At 37.1% G+C, this 17,291-nt stretch overlaps 1 protein-coding gene and 1 long non-coding RNA gene across 2 annotated transcripts; one reads left to right on the top strand and one right to left on the bottom strand.

The window, feature by feature from the left end:
* The first annotated feature begins 288 nt into the window (after positions 1–288).
* Positions 289–16,606, top strand: LOC124453197 (transcription initiation factor TFIID subunit 5-like). Its single transcript, XM_047003953.1, has 22 exons — positions 289–592; positions 1,079–1,117; positions 1,195–1,255; positions 2,934–2,972; positions 3,051–3,090; positions 3,428–3,506; positions 3,626–3,749; positions 4,955–5,018; positions 5,618–5,672; positions 5,768–5,845; positions 6,089–6,195; positions 8,191–8,221; positions 8,359–8,422; positions 9,159–9,278; positions 10,600–10,745; positions 10,818–11,037; positions 11,144–11,255; positions 11,352–11,465; positions 12,637–12,691; positions 13,015–13,137; positions 13,842–13,920; positions 15,967–16,606. The coding sequence occupies exons 6-22, from the start codon at positions 3,467–3,469 to the stop codon at positions 16,094–16,096; spliced, it is 1,662 nt and encodes a 553-aa protein (XP_046859909.1). The 5' UTR covers positions 289–592; positions 1,079–1,117; positions 1,195–1,255; positions 2,934–2,972; positions 3,051–3,090; positions 3,428–3,466; the 3' UTR covers positions 16,097–16,606.
* On the bottom strand, positions 14,164–14,667 carry LOC124453223. The gene is made up of 3 exons (XR_006951024.1): positions 14,631–14,667; positions 14,489–14,520; positions 14,164–14,218 (listed from the first exon to the last, which is right to left on the bottom strand). It is a non-coding gene; the product is annotated as an uncharacterized LOC124453223 (long non-coding RNA).
* Positions 16,607–17,291: the final 685 nt, after the last annotated feature.

The following is a 17,291-nucleotide window of genomic DNA, read 5'->3' as shown; positions in this document are numbered from 1 at the left end:
CCCACCATGGTCACCTGGATATACAAAGAGCCATTGAGATCGACTTCTTTACCACTCCACTCGATGAGAGGAGCCTGGGGACTGATTTAAAAACATGGCGGATTTTTCAAAAATTTTCGAAAATTTTGAAATTTACCTGCGTTTCTACTGTCGTTTCGAAAAGGTTGCTCTTAAAGACTTAATGAAAGGTTGGAAACGCTGACGTCTGCGAGAATAGCCCGCAAGTCAGTAAGTCTCAGCGTTTAGAGTTATTGTCCGTCGGTCAGAACTGGAAAAATCGAAAAACTTGGAAATCTTTATGTTTGTCTTGAGTTGCATGGGAGTGCTTCGTTTTGTTCTTAGTGTTTGTACCAACTGTGTTTGATGAATTACTATTTTCTCCATTTGCTAAAATTTTCTTTGGCTGTTTTGTAGCGTATTGCCTTGTTTTCTCTCCCCCCGTTTCTCAACCTTTCTTCCCCCTCCCTGAATAATCTACAAATGCAATATGGCGACCAATTCTGAGGGAGAAAAGCTTGCTCAAGGTCAAAGTGAAACAGATAAACAGACATTATTAGCTGTTCTACAGTTTCTTAAGAAACAAAATTTAAAGGTAAGACTCGATAGCCGATTAATGTCTTATGCGAACGAGTATCTGTCAAGAAAAAAACTTAAAAAGGGAAAAAATTTTGAGTAGCTTTTAGCAATTTAGATAGGCCTGTTTCAGACGTCGAACTTTGCACCAGCCAAATGCATTAAAGACAAAAGAAAATGATACAAAATTCCTCATTATTTTTTTGTTTTAAGTGCATTAGGCTCATGTAAAGTACGAAGTGTGAACTGATAATTTCTACGCATTCGCTTTCATTCAAGGCGTTTTATATGAGAATTTTTTTTGACAAAAAAATCCGCCCCGTTTTCTTTATCAGAATCCGTTATAGTAGTTATCGGAATAAAATAAGTTATGTGAGTGTAAAAAACACAAAAGGAATGATGTTTAATGTTTTCTTGATAATTTTAAATCAAATTCAGCTATCTGTACTGGTTATTGAGACATGATACTATTTATACTATATTGATTGTATTATTTCTATATTTAGGAACTGAAGAAGCTCTAAGGCAGAAGTATCATGTGCAGGTGTGATGCTTAACTATACTGGTTACAAGACCTTGAATTGTGGAAAAAGTTTACTTAAAAAAGAATTGATTATGTAGGAATTGAGGAAAACTCTGTTCCAAACTCAGACATCAACAACGTCTTGTCTGAGTATAGCAGGTGAGCACCTAGGCAGTGTATGTTGTCTGAGTATAGCTGGTGAGCACCTAGACAGTGCATGTTTGCTGAGTATAGCAGGTGAGCACCTAGACAGTGTATGTTTGCTGAGTAGCTGGTGAGCACCTAGACAGTGCATGTTTGCTGAGTATAGCAGGTGAGCACCTAGACAGTGCATGTTTGCTGAGTATAGCAGGTGAGCACCTAGACAGTGTATGTTTGCTGAGTATAGCAGGTGAGCACCTAGACAGTGCATGTTTGCTGAGTATAGCAGGTGAGCACCTAGACAGTGTATGTTTGCTGATAGCTGGTGAGCACCTAGACAGTGCATGTTTGCTGAGTATAGCAGGTGAGCACCTAGACAGTGCATGTTTGTTTAGCAAGTGGTGAGAAAGTGCATGTTTGCTGAGTAAGCAGATGAGCACCTAGACAGTGTATGTTTGCTGAGTATAGCAGGTGAGCACCTAGACAGTGCATGTTTGCTGAGTATAGCAGATGAGCACCTAGACAGTGTATGTTTGCTGAGTATAGCAGGTGAGCACCTAGACAGTGCATGTTTGCTGAGTATAGCAGGTGAGCACACCAGACAGTGTATGTTTGCTGAGTATAGCAGATGAGCACCTAGACAGTGTATGTTTGCTGAGTATAGCAGGTGAGCACCTAGACAGTGCATGTTTGCTGAGTATAGCAGGTGAGCACCTAGACATCTGAGTATAGCAGGTGAACACCTAGACAGTGTATGTTTGCTGAGTATAGCAGGTGAGCACCTAGACAGTGCATGTTTGCTGAGTATAGCAGGTGAGCACCTAGACAGTGCATGTTTGCTGAGTATAGCAGATGAGCACCTAGACAGTGTATGTTTGCTGAGTATAGCAGGTGAGCACCTAGACAGTGTATGTTTGCTGAGTATAGCAGGTGAGCACCTAGACAGTGTATGTTTGCTGAGTATAGCAGATGAGCACCTAGACATCTGAGTATAGCAGGTGAACACCTAGACAGTGTATGTTTGCTGAGTATAGCAGGTGAGCACCTAGACAGTGCATGTTTGCTGAGTATAGCAGGTGAGCACCTAGACAGTGCATGTTTGCTGAGTATAGCAGGTGAGCACCTAGACAGTGCATGTTTGCTGAGTATAGCAGATGAGCACCTAGACAGTGTATGTTTGCTGAGTATAGCAGGTGAGCACCTAGACAGTGTATGTTTGCTGAGTATAGCAGGTGAGCACCTAGACAGTGTATGTTTGCTGAGTATAGCAGATGAGCACCTAGACATCTGAGTATAGCAGGTGAACACCTAGACAGTGTATGTTTGCTGAGTATAGCAGGTGAACACCTAGACGTCTAAGTATAGCAAGTGAACACCTAGGCAGTGTATGTTTGCTGAGTATAGCAGGTGAACACCTAGACGTCTGAGTATAGCAGGTGAACACCTAGACAGTGCATGTTTGCTGAGTATAGCAGGTGAGCACCTAGACAGTGTATGTTTGTTTTGCTGACTTTTTATGAAAAATTGCATGCGATTGGTCCAATTAATTTTAAAACCATTTTTAAAGATACCAAGAAGAAAGATCTTATTAAATGATTGTGCTGTAAAGAAGTTTAATGATAGGATTCAACTTGCAATTTTGTATTTTCAACGAAATGGGATAACTTTTTTCAATGATTATGAATTTTTTATTTAGTGAAGGGGATCCAAAAAAGTATGAAGACTATTATTCTGGGTATGAATGATGAATTTTGCTTAGTCTTGAGAATGTATGACTATGTGTGTTGTAAATATGGATAGTTTTTCTTACCAGAATTCAGGAATACATAGAGAAATCGTTAGATGTATACAAGGTAAATAAATCTTGATTTTTTTTCCTGGAAAGTCTCAGTACTGTTAGATTTTAAACTTGAACATTGAACATTGTTTTTAAACTCAATACAATATTTAGTTTATAATACGGACGCTCCCATTAATTTATCTTATTTCCTTTTTATTGTTGTAATTTATGTATCATATTACTTTTATATAAACCTTGTATCACTTATTATTTCACTCATACTGAAGATGGCATCATGAGATGTCGAAACATGTCTATTTTCAAAAACTTGTCGCTTATATCAAATGTGCATGAGCAATAGTGCTTATATGAAATTTATTGTTTTTCTTGTATAACTTTGGTTTATCTAGCCTGAACTTGGTACAATCCTCTATCCATTATTTGTTCATATGTACCTTGACCTCATTTACCAAGGTCATGAAGATAAAGGTATCAATATCCTCTCTTTTCAAAAATAAGTATTCGTTTTTTCCCTGTTTCTATTGTACAACCGAACTTATTTTCATTTATCATACTGCCAATGCATGATTCCATTTGCTTATATATAGCAAGATCATTCTTGGCCAAGTTTCGAGACAGCCAGGAGGATTACTATCAGGCGGATGTAACAAAGCTTGCATCTGTTACTCATAAGGAGCATGCTGAAATTAATGATTTAATGCTTACGCTAAGGTTAGTCGGTTTCTCTCATAAATGAAATATGCTTATTTAGTTTGGTGGTGTGACTCGTCCGATGCTCTTAATACAAGATGCCAGGATCAGATATTCTGATCGTGGATGGATTTTTATGTTTTCTACAGGGGTGATGCTAAAATATTTAGGGGGGTGGTGGTAAGGAAGTGATGTATGACAAAGTAAGAGAGTGAGGATTTTAAGGTTGGTCAAGTATTGTAGCAACTTAAGGTAATATAGAGAGTTGAAACGTTGCCTGGAGAAACTTGGTTCAGCTGTACTACTATTTTGTTTTGCTAAAATTGGGGGGTTAAAATGTTTCTTAGGGGAGTGAAAAATTTATTTTGAGGGGGTGGTGGTGAAATATGATGTTTGGGGGTGATACCCCCTGCAGGCCTGCACCCTCAGAAATCCATCCATGATCCTGCTATTGTATAATATCCTAGATGCAGTACATATATTTCCTTGATTTTTAAAGATATACCTTAGATTGCTCTGCTACTTTTGAAATAAGTGGCCTTTAAGGGGTGGCTGCTTTTGATGGGGGAGAACAGTTTCGGAGGGTTTCAATATTGAGTTGTTATTTTCAGCATCAGTTCACTCCTGTGGTTCACTCTTATCAACGCTCTATGAACAATATTTTTGAATGTGTTTTACGATGGTCTTGACCATGGTCTGAAAGTGTTATTTTATGTAGCAAGATTGTTTACAACTTGTAATTAGAATATTTAAAATTGATTTCAAACCGTGTATATTGTTCAAGGAGAAAGCAAAATATATTCATAGCGTATAGTTATCACAGCGAGTGTGAATTTTACCATGTAGACGAAATGAACTTTGTAGAAAGCAATCCAATGTCAGTCTCTGTGAGTCGCATCGATCCATTTTACAACGTGACTTGCTTGATTATGAAAATTAAAAATTAAAAACGTTATTTACCGTTTAGGCCGGACCTTAGTAAAAAATATTTTCCCTTGGCCTCAGAAGCGACCCTCGGCGTTGCCGCTTTCGCCCTTTGGCCGCTTTTAAGACCTCGTGAAAATATTTTTTGTCAGTACGAATCTCCCTCCGGTAAATAACATATGTGTATATTTTCACTGTGTTCAGATCTGTTACAAACGTGTTGAAATCGTTTCCACTGCATCTCTACTATTTAACTTATTTATTTCGGCAGGTGAAGCAAAATAAACTATTTTTCGTTTCAGGAGCAATAAATTTGTGATAAAGTTATCGAGGGAGTCGTATCAAGCTTTGAAGAAAAAATTACAGGTTCGATGCCCTTGCCGAGAAATAGACATGTTTTTGTGGTTATGAACTTTGGTATTGCTCTGAACAGCGTATTTGTCATTGTGAATGTTTATTGGGTGGTTCTTAAAAGAACTTGTTATATGCAGTGCGGTGTTTGAAATTAAATGAAGATATGATCTTCGCACTTTTGCTGGACAATTTAAGCAATTGTCTCATGAACCTGAAAAATTCAGGTGACTCAACGGGATTCGAACCCGTGACCTCTGCGATGCCGGTGCAGTGCTCAATTGCTTAAATTGTCCAGCAAAAGTGCGAAGATCATATCTTCATTTAATCTTAAAAGAACTGTTGAAAACTAGAATAAAGTTAGCTATAAAATTACATGACAAGATGAATTTCGACCGTTTCCTCGTCAGGTCTCACACACGCTTTAATGAAAACAAAAATTTACTTCTATCAATAATGAAGACGAGGAAAAACCGCATAACCTCCAAACGGTGAAGCGGCCTTTTAAACTTTAAAACAGATACAAGTTAAAGACGTAATGCTTTTGATTGTCAACTTAATTAATAGTCAACAATTGATTTGTCAACTTTTTGATCGCACGATCTCTTTAATAGGAAAGTCAAAGTAATTTGGTCCTAAATTTAATCCAACAACATTTGCAATTCGACGGTTAGTTTGACTAAATTGTTTTTCTCCATTAAATAATAAAATTCTGTTACGAAAGACCCGACACACGTTGATTTTGTCTCTGGCTTTGGTTTTAGTTTTTGATGGTCGACCAAGAAGCAAGGACGTTGTTGAAGCAACGTCTGGTGGTGTTGTAGGCCAACCCACTAATGAAGGTGAATTTTTTTTTTCAGTATTGTGTTAAACTATCTGAATTATTGCGCACCCTTTCGGAAACATCGTCGACCTATAAAGTACGTACGACTTAAGAAAATTCGAAATCGATGAATTTTACAGCAGGGCAGCGTGCACGCCAGGATATTTCGAGCACTGCTTTAGAGCAAAATCTGAAAATCTATCGTTGTTGAATTGAGTATTTGCATGGCAAAAATGCTTTTTTTTCGTTCTACTTCGCACAGCAAATAAGGGAAAGGTTTTACATGGAATCGCTCAAGAACCAGATCTGGGAGTAGTTTTACCAGAGGACGATCCTGAAGACGAGACTGACGAAAAGGATAAACCCAAGGTTTGTGACGTGTTGAGCTGTGCGGTTTCAAAAATTTTATCTCTGTTTCGATTCTTTTTTAACAAATCATCTATACACCCATGCGAATCACTCTTAATCACATACAATCCTCTATACAATCACAATTTCAATAACTTTTTATTCAAATTTTCATTTACAATCATTGTCAATCACCTTCAATCGTGTACAATCACTATCAATCACCTTCAATCATCTATAATCATTGTCAATCACTGTCAATCAATTTCAATCACCTTCGATCATGTACAATCACTATCAATCACCTTCAATCATCTATAATCACTGTCAATCACTGTCAATCATTTTCAATCACCTTCAATCGTGTACAATCACTATCAATCACCTTCAATCATCTATAATCACTGTCAATCACTGTCAATCAATTTCAATCACATTCAATCATGTACAATCACTATCAATCAATCCAACTTTTCGACGGTACCCACACGTATCAAAAATACGAGGTCAAATTACAAAATTCGAACAGTCAATTGAATCAAAATTAGGGCTAAAATCCGATCTGGATATTGATCGGATCTAAAATCGGATCCCGATGAGTGGGTGGTTTCTTGCAAAGAAAGGTATACTGCATGCATGTGCGTAATAAATTGGACGGCTGTCTCTATGCCATCAAAAGAAGTCCTTTGAATCCGAAAAGTGTACTGTTTAATCGCAAAATTACTCGAGAAATGAAGTTTCATTCTAGATTTAATCATGAAAATATTGGGTATATAAGGTAAAAAGAAATTTATTACCCAAAATGAATTAAAATTTTATGACATAAGTGTTCAATTTCGACGGTACAAATGGCTTGCCTTGTTAAATGTTATCTTCGTAAAAACTATCATAAAAAAGTGGATAATCCCGTTTTTCCATGAAGCCCATGGATGCTTTCGTTCACGAAGAGAGAGCTATATTGTATAAGGAGGCTGTTGTCGTTCATCACGAGAGAGTTATGAGAAAGTTGAATTGTAAAAGGTTGTAGAGTTGGTTTAAGTTCTAATTTAAAAAGCTCTAAATTGTTAGAACGTTTGCAGTATCCTTGGATGTTCTATTTTCTTTTATGTAAACAAAAAGATAAAATTCAAAAGAAAAAAACCCCGTTTTCGGTCCATGCTTCCCGATACCTTCTTAAGCGTAAGGCACTAGAACGTCGCATGTTGACGTTTCGGTAGGAGATTTCAGCCCCTCCACGCTATCTTACTTGGGAGATGCAATAGCAAGCTTCCGCCCATCAGACCCCGAGATCACCTGCGATAGGCTTTGCTCGGGGTACGCAGGGAGAGTGCGGTCGCCACCGAAGTGTGGGCCCCTAAGCCACTGCATACCTAATCGCACCCAGCTTCCACTGCTAGTTGACATCTACTATATGAAGTCTGAAATTGGTGCTTTTATATGCGCTTAGCAATTTTTAATCATATATTTTTGGCATGCTCTTTGTCTTCTTAAGCTTGTTTTAACAAATGCATATTAAATTCATTAACACTTTGTTACGGCACTCGTAATATCCGTGACAACGTTAGAGATATTTTTAATTTTCTCTATAACTTTATACCTGCGTATAGCATGTCATATCCAAGCTTTACTTTGATTTGACGGACAATGGTTTTTATTTATTCCTATACCCTCTGCCTTTATAATTAGTCGTTCTGTACTTCTAAAATAAGATTTACAAATGCTCCAAGAACATCTTCTTTCTATTTTATTGCCACTATGCTACATATACAATTCTATGTCCGACCATTTGATTGTCCGAATTTTGTAATTTGATCTCGTATTTTTGACGCGTGTGCTTACCGTCGGAAAGATGGCTATCTATCATGTTGAATCATCTATAATAACCATCTATCACCTTCAACCATCTTCCTTCACCTTCATAACGGACTAAATGTTGGTTCATTGTTCAACCAATATTACCTCCGATCATATCGGTACGCTCTTCTTGTCGTCATACTTTTTTGTTATTTAATGTAGAAAAAGAAAGCGAGGAAGGAGGGAGGTCAAGGTATTTCAGTCATTAAAACGACGTTTTTTGACTTAGCTACGAGAAAAGCGTAGATTGTTTCAATCTCAGATCAACTTCAATATTTCAAGTTTCAAGAATTATCACTTCATTTTCCGTTGCTCCGTTTTTATTTCCAGCAAAGAAAAAAAAAGAATTTAATCCTGACGCTCCGAAACTTGACCGAGTTCCCTTTCCAGATTTGTGAGTTGTTGACAATTTATTTCGAATTGATTTAATATTTTCTTTGAATATATGAAAATCGACGTTCACTTAGGAACAATTTATGTTGAATTAAAAATAATTTACGTTAAATCAACAAATGTTTACCTTAAATTAATAGTATTTTTGTAAAATTAGTAACAATTTATGTTGATTTAATGACAATTTATGTTGAATTAATCGCAATTTATGTCGAACCGAAAGCCGCTCACATTAAATTAAGAACTAATTACGTTGAATTAATAATAATTTAAGTTATTGCACGCCTTGCAAAGTTCGTTAATCTAAATTTATATTATTTATCTTGTATTTATTTACCAGCTTTCTTCTAAATCTAAATCGCTTTCTTCTAAATCTAAATCGTCTTTTTACTTGAAATTAACTTCAACTTATAATATTCACAAATCAAGGACGGATTTTCGTATTTTTTTATCAAGCGGGTGCTAAAAATCTTAGAAGGGTGAAAATTATAAGAGAGAAGCATATGTATCTATTCGAAACTCTCTCTTGGTTTTTTTTGAAATATCGCCCAACGAAACTTTGTTCAACTACACCACAGTTTTATTTGGGGGGGGGAGGTTGAAATGTATTGTTTTATAGAGGGATGAACAATTGACTTAGTGGGGGGAAATCCGACATTGTGTGTGTGGGGCACTTTCCCGCAGTGCCCAGAAAATCGTTTCAGGTCATAACGAACCTGCGATTATTTTCTTTATAGGAAAGATCGCGAGAAAGTCTTGAAAGCAACCATGCTCAAGGAAACGGCAAAAATGTTGAACTTGGACGGCGAAACGTTACCATCAGTTTGTTTTTATACCTTTTTAAACGCACATCAAGGGTACGTCAGTCATTTGTCTTTATCATCCTTGGGGGGGTGGGGTGGGTAGTGGGCAAAGATGATCAAGAGTTATAAGTATTGTGGTTATTTTTACTGAACAAGTTTATCATCCTTGGGGGGTGGGGTGGGTAGTGGGCGAAGATGATCAAGAGTTATAAGTATTGTGATTATTTTTACTGAACAAGTTTATCATCCTTTGGGTGGGTAGTGGGCGAAGATGATCAAGAGTTATGAGTATTGTGGTTATTTTACTGAAAAAGTTTATCATCCTTAGGGGGTGGGTTGTGGGCGAAGATGATCAAGAGTTATAATTATTGTGGTTATTTTTACTGAACAAGTTTATCATTCTTGGGGGTAGTGGGCGAAGATGATCAAGAGTTATGAGTATTGTGGTTATTTTTACTGAAAAAAGTTTATCATCCTTAGGGGGGTGGGGTGGGTAGTGGGCGAAGATGATCAAGAGTTGTGAGTATTGTGGTTATTTTTACTGAGCAAGAATGCAACTTAGATACCGTAAAGTCTTGAAAGTAGCCTCCCTCCAAGCTGAAAGTAACCGCCCTCTTGAAAGCAACCACCGTCTTTAGAACTGTCAAAAAGCTTTACAACATTTAAATTTCATTATCCATATAACAGTCATGTACATTTTTGTCAACTACCGTAACCTTGCACAACATTGAACACATTCAAAAATACCGTTTATAAAGCGTGGGTTAAAAGGTAATCATTGGACTTAACCTTGTGCCCAACTAGAACCTTAATTTGAGGGTGAATATTCACATAATCAGTGGTGACCAACTGATCTCTTTTGAAAGCGAACTGGATGGCTACTTTCGAGACTCTACGGTATTTTCCGATAAACGTTTTATTCCATTGATTGTCAACTTCAAATTGTTCGTTAATAGCAATCAAGAGCCTTTTGGGAATGTTATAAGTGTCCTTATAAAGTCTATAGCGTTATAAATAAGGCTTCTCAACGGACCTCTGGAAACGGCTATCCACTGGAAACGTTAAAAATTTCTTTTAAGGGAAAATATACGATCTGAACTATAAGCAATCACTGAAATAAAACATTGCTTCTAAGATTACAAAAATTTCTTTGCCGTAAGGAACATACAAACACCTTGCATGTTGAAAATTTTCGCTATCCAATGGATAACGCTATCTAGGCTTCGTGCGACCGAACCCCCCGGTATTTCGGAATGCACATTGTGATGGACCAAAGAAAGTTCACAACGGCAGAAAACTAATATTTGACTTACTGTCTTATTTCATAGCTTCAGTTTCCACATTAGCATCTTTATTTTTTGTGTGCACTTCCCAGACTGAATACCATCGCATTTTCAAACGATTCAAATCTCATTTGTGGCGGTTTCGAGAACAGTTCTCTTCGCATGTGGACTTTAACTCCTAGGAAGCTGCGAACCTTGAAGTCAGCGGCCGAGTTAGCTCGCATCGATAAGGATGCCGGTATGTCACATAACGTTGTGTGAAATTGCTTTTTGGCACTGAACTATTGCGTTTTGATTCTATACTGGATAGAGGATGTGTTTGAGCGTATTATGGATGACAAAACGGCCGCAGAAACTCGAACGCTGATTGGTCACAGTGGTCCTGTGTACGGGGTCAGTTTTAACGATGATAACTCTCTCCTTCTTTCTGCCTCCGAGGACAAAACTATCAGATTATGGAGCTTGTATACTTATACAAATATCGTGTGCTATAAAGGTCATAATTATCCTGTTTGGGATGTTCAATTTAGGTACGTTGATGAGGTCTTCTTCATGTTTACAAATGGTCGTATATCGGTGATAGGATCTTATTGGATCATAGTACGGTTGATCATCATTTGTATATCCTCATTTCAGTCCCAAAGGTCATTATTTTGCATCCGGTTCTCATGATCGAACTGCAAGACTATGGACAACCGAAACTCCACATCCGTTAAGAATATTTGCTGGTCATTATTCTGACGTCAACGTATGTTTTATTTATGAAGTTCCACACATGTCCCATGATGCTTTTCGTCATTCATAGAAAGTTGCGATTTGTCATTTTTTGATTCTCTTCCCATAGACGATTCGATTCCATCCGAACTGCAATTACATTGCTACAGGATCATGTGACAAAACCGTGCGTTTATGGGATATTACCTCTGGTCGATGTGTTCGTGTGCTCACTGGCCATAAGGTAAGAGCAATGTGCTTGAGCTTGGAGTCTGGAATTAGAAGAAATGATACAATATCGTATGTGTTGTGTTTACGTCTGATGTTTCCGAAATGATTGCTACTTGAAAAAGGGGAATAGCCATATAATGAGTTCAATATGTTGAAGAAGTGGTGAAGAAGGTTCACTTAACTTTCAGCATATTTTTATTTAAGATTTGTGGAAAAGCACATGCCGAACTGCTTGCTATACTTAACTTTAGCCCTGTTTACATATGACCGAGACATGACTGAAGCATTATTAATGCAAGCCTGAGATGCTTTCTGATCTTGTGGCTGAGGCAGGACGGAGGCATGCCTGAGAAGCTTTTCAATGACATAATTCAACATCACCGATAGCCCACCAAAATTTAGCGGCGGTTTGAATTTGACAAAATGATGCTTCGTAATTTGAAAATTACCATAAGCGAATTATGCAGCCATTTTAACAGTTATTTTAAAATACATCAAAGATGGAAGAGCCGGTTTGAAGAAAAAAGAGAAGAATTTGAATTTTAGTCTTTGATTTTTGTAATCTGGACTAGATTTATCAAAAAAATCCCGATAGTTGCGTATTGTATCCATGAGTTTCTTACTTGTATCGTAAACTGATTGGGATTGTTCCATTGATCTTTTACACATGAGCCTTGGATTTGCTTACGTACCTGTAGTTATAATTCACCCGTTCCTCCATGGATTCACCCTTGTACCTATAATTATAATTCATCCTCCCCCCCCCCTTGATTCACCCTCGTACCTATAATCATAATTCACCCGTCCCCCCTTGATTCACCCTTGTACCTGTATCTATAATTCACCCGTCCCCTGATTCAACCTCGTACCTGTATTCACACCTCCCCCTTGATTCACCTCGTACCTGTATCTATAATTCACCCGTCCCATATTGATTCACCCTTGTACCTGTATCTATAATTCACCCGTCCCCCCTTGATTCACCCTCGTACCTGTATCTATAATTCACCCGTCCCCCCCTTGATTCAACCTCGTACCTATAATTATAATTCACCCACTCCTCCCTAGATTCGCCTTCGTACCTACGATTATAATTCACACGTGCTTCTCTTAATCCACTCTCGTACCTATTCAGTTTCGTAACATATTTCTTATGCAGTATCCATTTTTCCTTACCACATCAGGGTGCCATTCATACCTTAGATTTCTCGCCGGATGGTCGATATTTGGCGTCATCAGGTATTTATATATTGTGTCGTTGGCAGGGATGGATTTGTGGGAAAGAGTGCACACAACCCTCCTAGCCTTGGGTACAGAAGGTGCACGAGTGAGTGCTCCGAACAAAATACTGGTATGACAAATAATTAAGCAAAAGCAATCGTGATTAGTGTTTAATGGAGCAGATTTTTAAAAACCTCCCAGTCGTTATGAAAAATTAACAGAATTTAACAAAACTCGTCTGACATGCTACCGTAACAAGTAGAGCACCACTTCTCCCACCACACCCCCTTCCCCACAAACAAAATGTGTCGTGGCCCCATCTTCACATAATCTCAATTTAGGTGTCGATAAAAAAGTCCTGTTGTGGGATATCCCAGAGGCCCGTGCGACCGCTGAGTTCGTTGGACATACTGACACTGTACATGCGTTGAGATTTAGCAGAGATGGTCATATTTTAGCCTCGGGTGAGATTTTTGTTTTGTTCGTATTTTGTGATTCTTCTTTAAAGTCCGTCTATCCTTCTCTTTCTCTGGGCGAACTCACGTGAATGAAATCATTGATCTTTTAGTGATTGTCTGAATTGTATTTTACATTATAAAATAAACACAATGAAACGCGTGCGCTGATTGGTCTAGAGCTGAGTTTGCATTAGCCAGTGCAAAACGCATCTGAGGTCAACTAATCAAATCAATCTATACAATCAATCAGTCAAAGAGAATTTACAGATCGATCATGAATACATTTTAGAGGAAAAATTAAAATGTTTGTCTTTTTTCGCATTATTGTTATTTTATAAAAGAAATAAAAGATGTTTTTCATGTTTGCACAGGCTTATGCAAACCTCGGAGACCTTTGTGAGAACTCTCGAGCAGGTGCAACCCTCGACCTTTGGTCTCGGGCTTGAACTGATCTGCTCTCGAGTTCTCACAAAGGTCTTCTTGGTTTGCAAACACAGTAAACATCTTTTATTTCTTAAGTAAGGTGTAATTTAGGTGCCGATGTCTGGAAAGATAACTATATTTCTTTTCTAAAATTCAGTGGAAGGGTTATGTTCAATCGTTAAAGACACGTTTTCGGAGTTTACAAATATTATCTTTTATATGAAAACATTATTCCCTGAATTCAATTTTTCCCTGGTTCTTCTCAGTCAAAACTCCGTTTGCTGTAGGTGGCACAGACTGTTGTGTGAAACTTTGGAATGCTCAAAATGCATACAGCAAAGAAGACGACGAAGATTTAATGCTGGGGTAAGTGTCGATATCATCCAACTGCATTGTTAAACTTGCTACTTGTATGGTTATTGTTATTGTTAAACTTGCTACTTCTATTGTTATTGTTATTGTTAAACTTGCTACTTCTATTGTTATTGTTATTGTTAAACTTGCTACTTCTATTGTTATTGTTATTGTTAAACTTGCTACTTCTATTGTTATTGTTATTGTTAAACTTGCTACTTCTATTGTTATTGTTATTGTTAAACTTATACTTCTATTGTTATTGTTATTGTTAAACTTGCTACTTCTATTGTTATTGTTATTGTTAAACCTATACTTCTATTGTTATTGTTATTAAACTTGCTAATTTCTATTGTTATTGTTATTGTTAACTTGCTATCTATTGTTATTGTTATTGTTAAACTACTTCTATTGTTATTGTTATTGTTATTGTTAAACTTTTCTATTGTTATTTATTGTTATATACTCTTCTATTATTGTTATTGTTATTGTTAAACTTACTTCATTGTTATTGTTATTGTTAACTTCTACTCTATTGTTATTGTTATTGTTATTTGCTACTTCTATTGTTATTGTTAACTTGCTACTTCTATTGTTATTGTTATTGTTAAACTACTTCTATTGTTATTGTTAAACTTGCTACTTCTATTGTTATTGTTAAACTTGCTACTTCTATTGTTATTGTTAAACTTGCTACTTCTATTGTTATTGTTATTGTTAACTTGCTACTTCTATTGTTGTTGTTATTGTTAAACTTGCTACTTCTATTGTTATTGTTAAACTTGCTACTTCTATTGTTATTGTTAAACTTGCTACTTCTATTGTTATTGTTAAACTTGCTACTTCTATTGTTATTGTTAAACTTGCTACTTCTATTGTTGTTACTTGTCAAACCTGCATTGTTATAGCATGTTCAATGATTGAGCTTGTGTTGTTTAATTTTGGGAAAGAATATTTTTCTTGTTTGTGATGTCAATGATCGTCTCGAGTGAAAAATTTTTGAAAATTTGATCTAGTTTTGACGAAGCTCGTTGCTTTGCTTAACAATCCAGAAGAGCTTCAATATATAAAAGTTGTTTCGACTTTTGTCGTGTATGTGAGGCTTGCAAAACGGTGTGCGAGATTTTCGAGCAAAGAACAGGCTTATTTTATAGGCATGAGGCATGTCTTTTCTCTATTCAACAGAATCCTGTACATAGAGCTGCCCTTACTACCCGACCCAAAGCTCGTGATTATTTTTGACTTTCAAACGAATAAACGCTTATGTCAATAATGAATAAAGCTTAATTAGCGTTCGTATTTTGCTTTAATTTCATCTCGAGATTAATTTCCTTTGATTTTTTAATTCACTGCTGAGAGTAGGTGATAAATAACGTGTGGATGTTATTTTCTTGCTACCTTTCTAGTGAGGAGTTATTAGAAGAAATGGGGAGTGAAGCTTGGGGCTAAATATAGGCAATACGTCATATTCACCTGTGTTTTTCAGTTTCCACCTGTTATTTGGGCTATCGTTGAACAAAGTTGTCATAACAATTTACGTAACACATTGAAACATTATTGTCTGAGGATGCATTGAGTAAAGACGAAGCGTCACTTTAAAGCATCTTTCTATACCAGGGGTCTCCAAACTTTACAGCCAGAGGGCCGCATGAACTTTCATCCAGCATGTTGAGGGCCGACGAACCGTATACCGCTGGTCAAAGAGCGAATATTTTAATAAAACTCTTGTTAGTTGGCTTGCCTCATAACGTGAACTTTCTGCACAAAGTTTATTTTGTTTAATAATATTATTATTTTTTTTCTTAAGTGTCTCTGCGGGCCGGGTTGAGAGGCCTAACGGGCCACATCTGGTCCGCGGACTGTAGTTTGGAGATCCCTGTTCTATACTCGTCTACTTTCGTTTATTTTTGTGCCCCTACTTAACGCTTTATACTGGAGACTGGGCACGAATGTGGACAATTCAGAGTGCGGCGGCTATGATTTTTGATTAACGTCTAGTATGGTATTCGTTTTTTTTTAATTCTTTCAAACCAAGTTCCATATTGTATTTATTTTCAGAATGCAGCATTCAGGTCGTACGAAACAGGTGAACGAATTAGCATCGTTTCCCACCAAGTCTACTCCCGTACATTGCCTTCATTTTACCTGGAGAAATCTTCTGTTATCCGCTGGACCGTTTGATCGTTGACGCGTACGTATCCTGGAAGACCGCAAGCCAATCATCTCAATTCTCAAAATGAATGATGACAACTCAAGAAGCGTGCTTGGTGACTGATGAAATGAATACAAAAGGTAGTTGGTCTGCTTGACTTCGGAAAAGGTATGCTTCTTCTAATCATTGATATGAACACGCTTATGCTGGTGATGCACACGTAAGTGGCTGCTTATATTTAAGCAATGAGCTAGAAATACAGTGGGGGTACTTACAACCGAACGTTAGCGCGAAAAAAACCCAACTCTTCCGAACTGTTAGTTGCTCGTTTTACGTGTAAATTATGTCAAATGTTTCGTTTCGAAGCCGATGTAACTTGAAGGAACGAAATATTATAGCCGTTAAAGGCCGCTGTCAACCTTATCATGATTCCTTTTCGCTTTTATTTATTACCATCTGTTGAATTGTCATGTGATAGAAGTAGGAAGTTGAATGTTTTTTCTGCTTCCTTGTATATTAAACTGACGGCAAACCATTTGAATCTTGCATTATGGAAATGGCATTTAGCTTTGTTTGTCGAAGGTGCTTAAACCGTCTTTCCTAAATTAATTGAACGGGCTGCACGTGGCCGCCCGAATGTTTCAATGTTTACATAAGATATACGCATGCGTTGTGTTTAATGAGAATAACTTTTTACTTGGCACTTGACAGCACTATCTAGAAAGATGAAAGATACAGATTGACTATTTTTAAAACACAAGAGAGTAAAAAGGGTTTCGACGCTACAGGCGAGCGTACTGCTCGTGTTGTTGCACGCCTTTCGATATTTTTTTCATTTAATCATCGATTGCAACGGTAAATGGCGTCATTAATCGATCATTACGGCGTGGATTACAATAGGAAGCACATGTGTGCGCTTTTTTATTCCGGTTGAAAATGAAAAATGTGATATTTCACAATGCTTTTGCTCTTTTTTTCCTGTCTAATGAGAAAATTTACTTTTGTCCTCTTCGAATTGAATAATGCACATGTAAAATGCTTGGATTTTTTTCTACCCGAAGGTCGACCTTAAACGTTTGAAATATTCGAAAAAAGTTGCCTAAATGCGTGCCGAAGGAAACTCTTCGGCAAATTTGAATTTGAGGATTCGGCTTTGTTATCGTCGAAGAATTATATTTCTTCAAGCATTAAGTAAGGCAATCTCATTGGTTGATATTGCGCGCAGTGTCGT

Source organism: Xenia sp. Carnegie-2017, unplaced genomic scaffold, assembly GCF_021976095.1.
Source record: "Xenia sp. Carnegie-2017 unplaced genomic scaffold, XeniaSp_v1 HiC_scaffold_25, whole genome shotgun sequence".
In the NCBI taxonomy this organism is placed as follows: domain Eukaryota; kingdom Metazoa; phylum Cnidaria; class Anthozoa; order Malacalcyonacea; family Xeniidae; genus Xenia; species Xenia sp. Carnegie-2017.
This window is presented reverse-complemented; position numbering and strand designations above follow the sequence as displayed.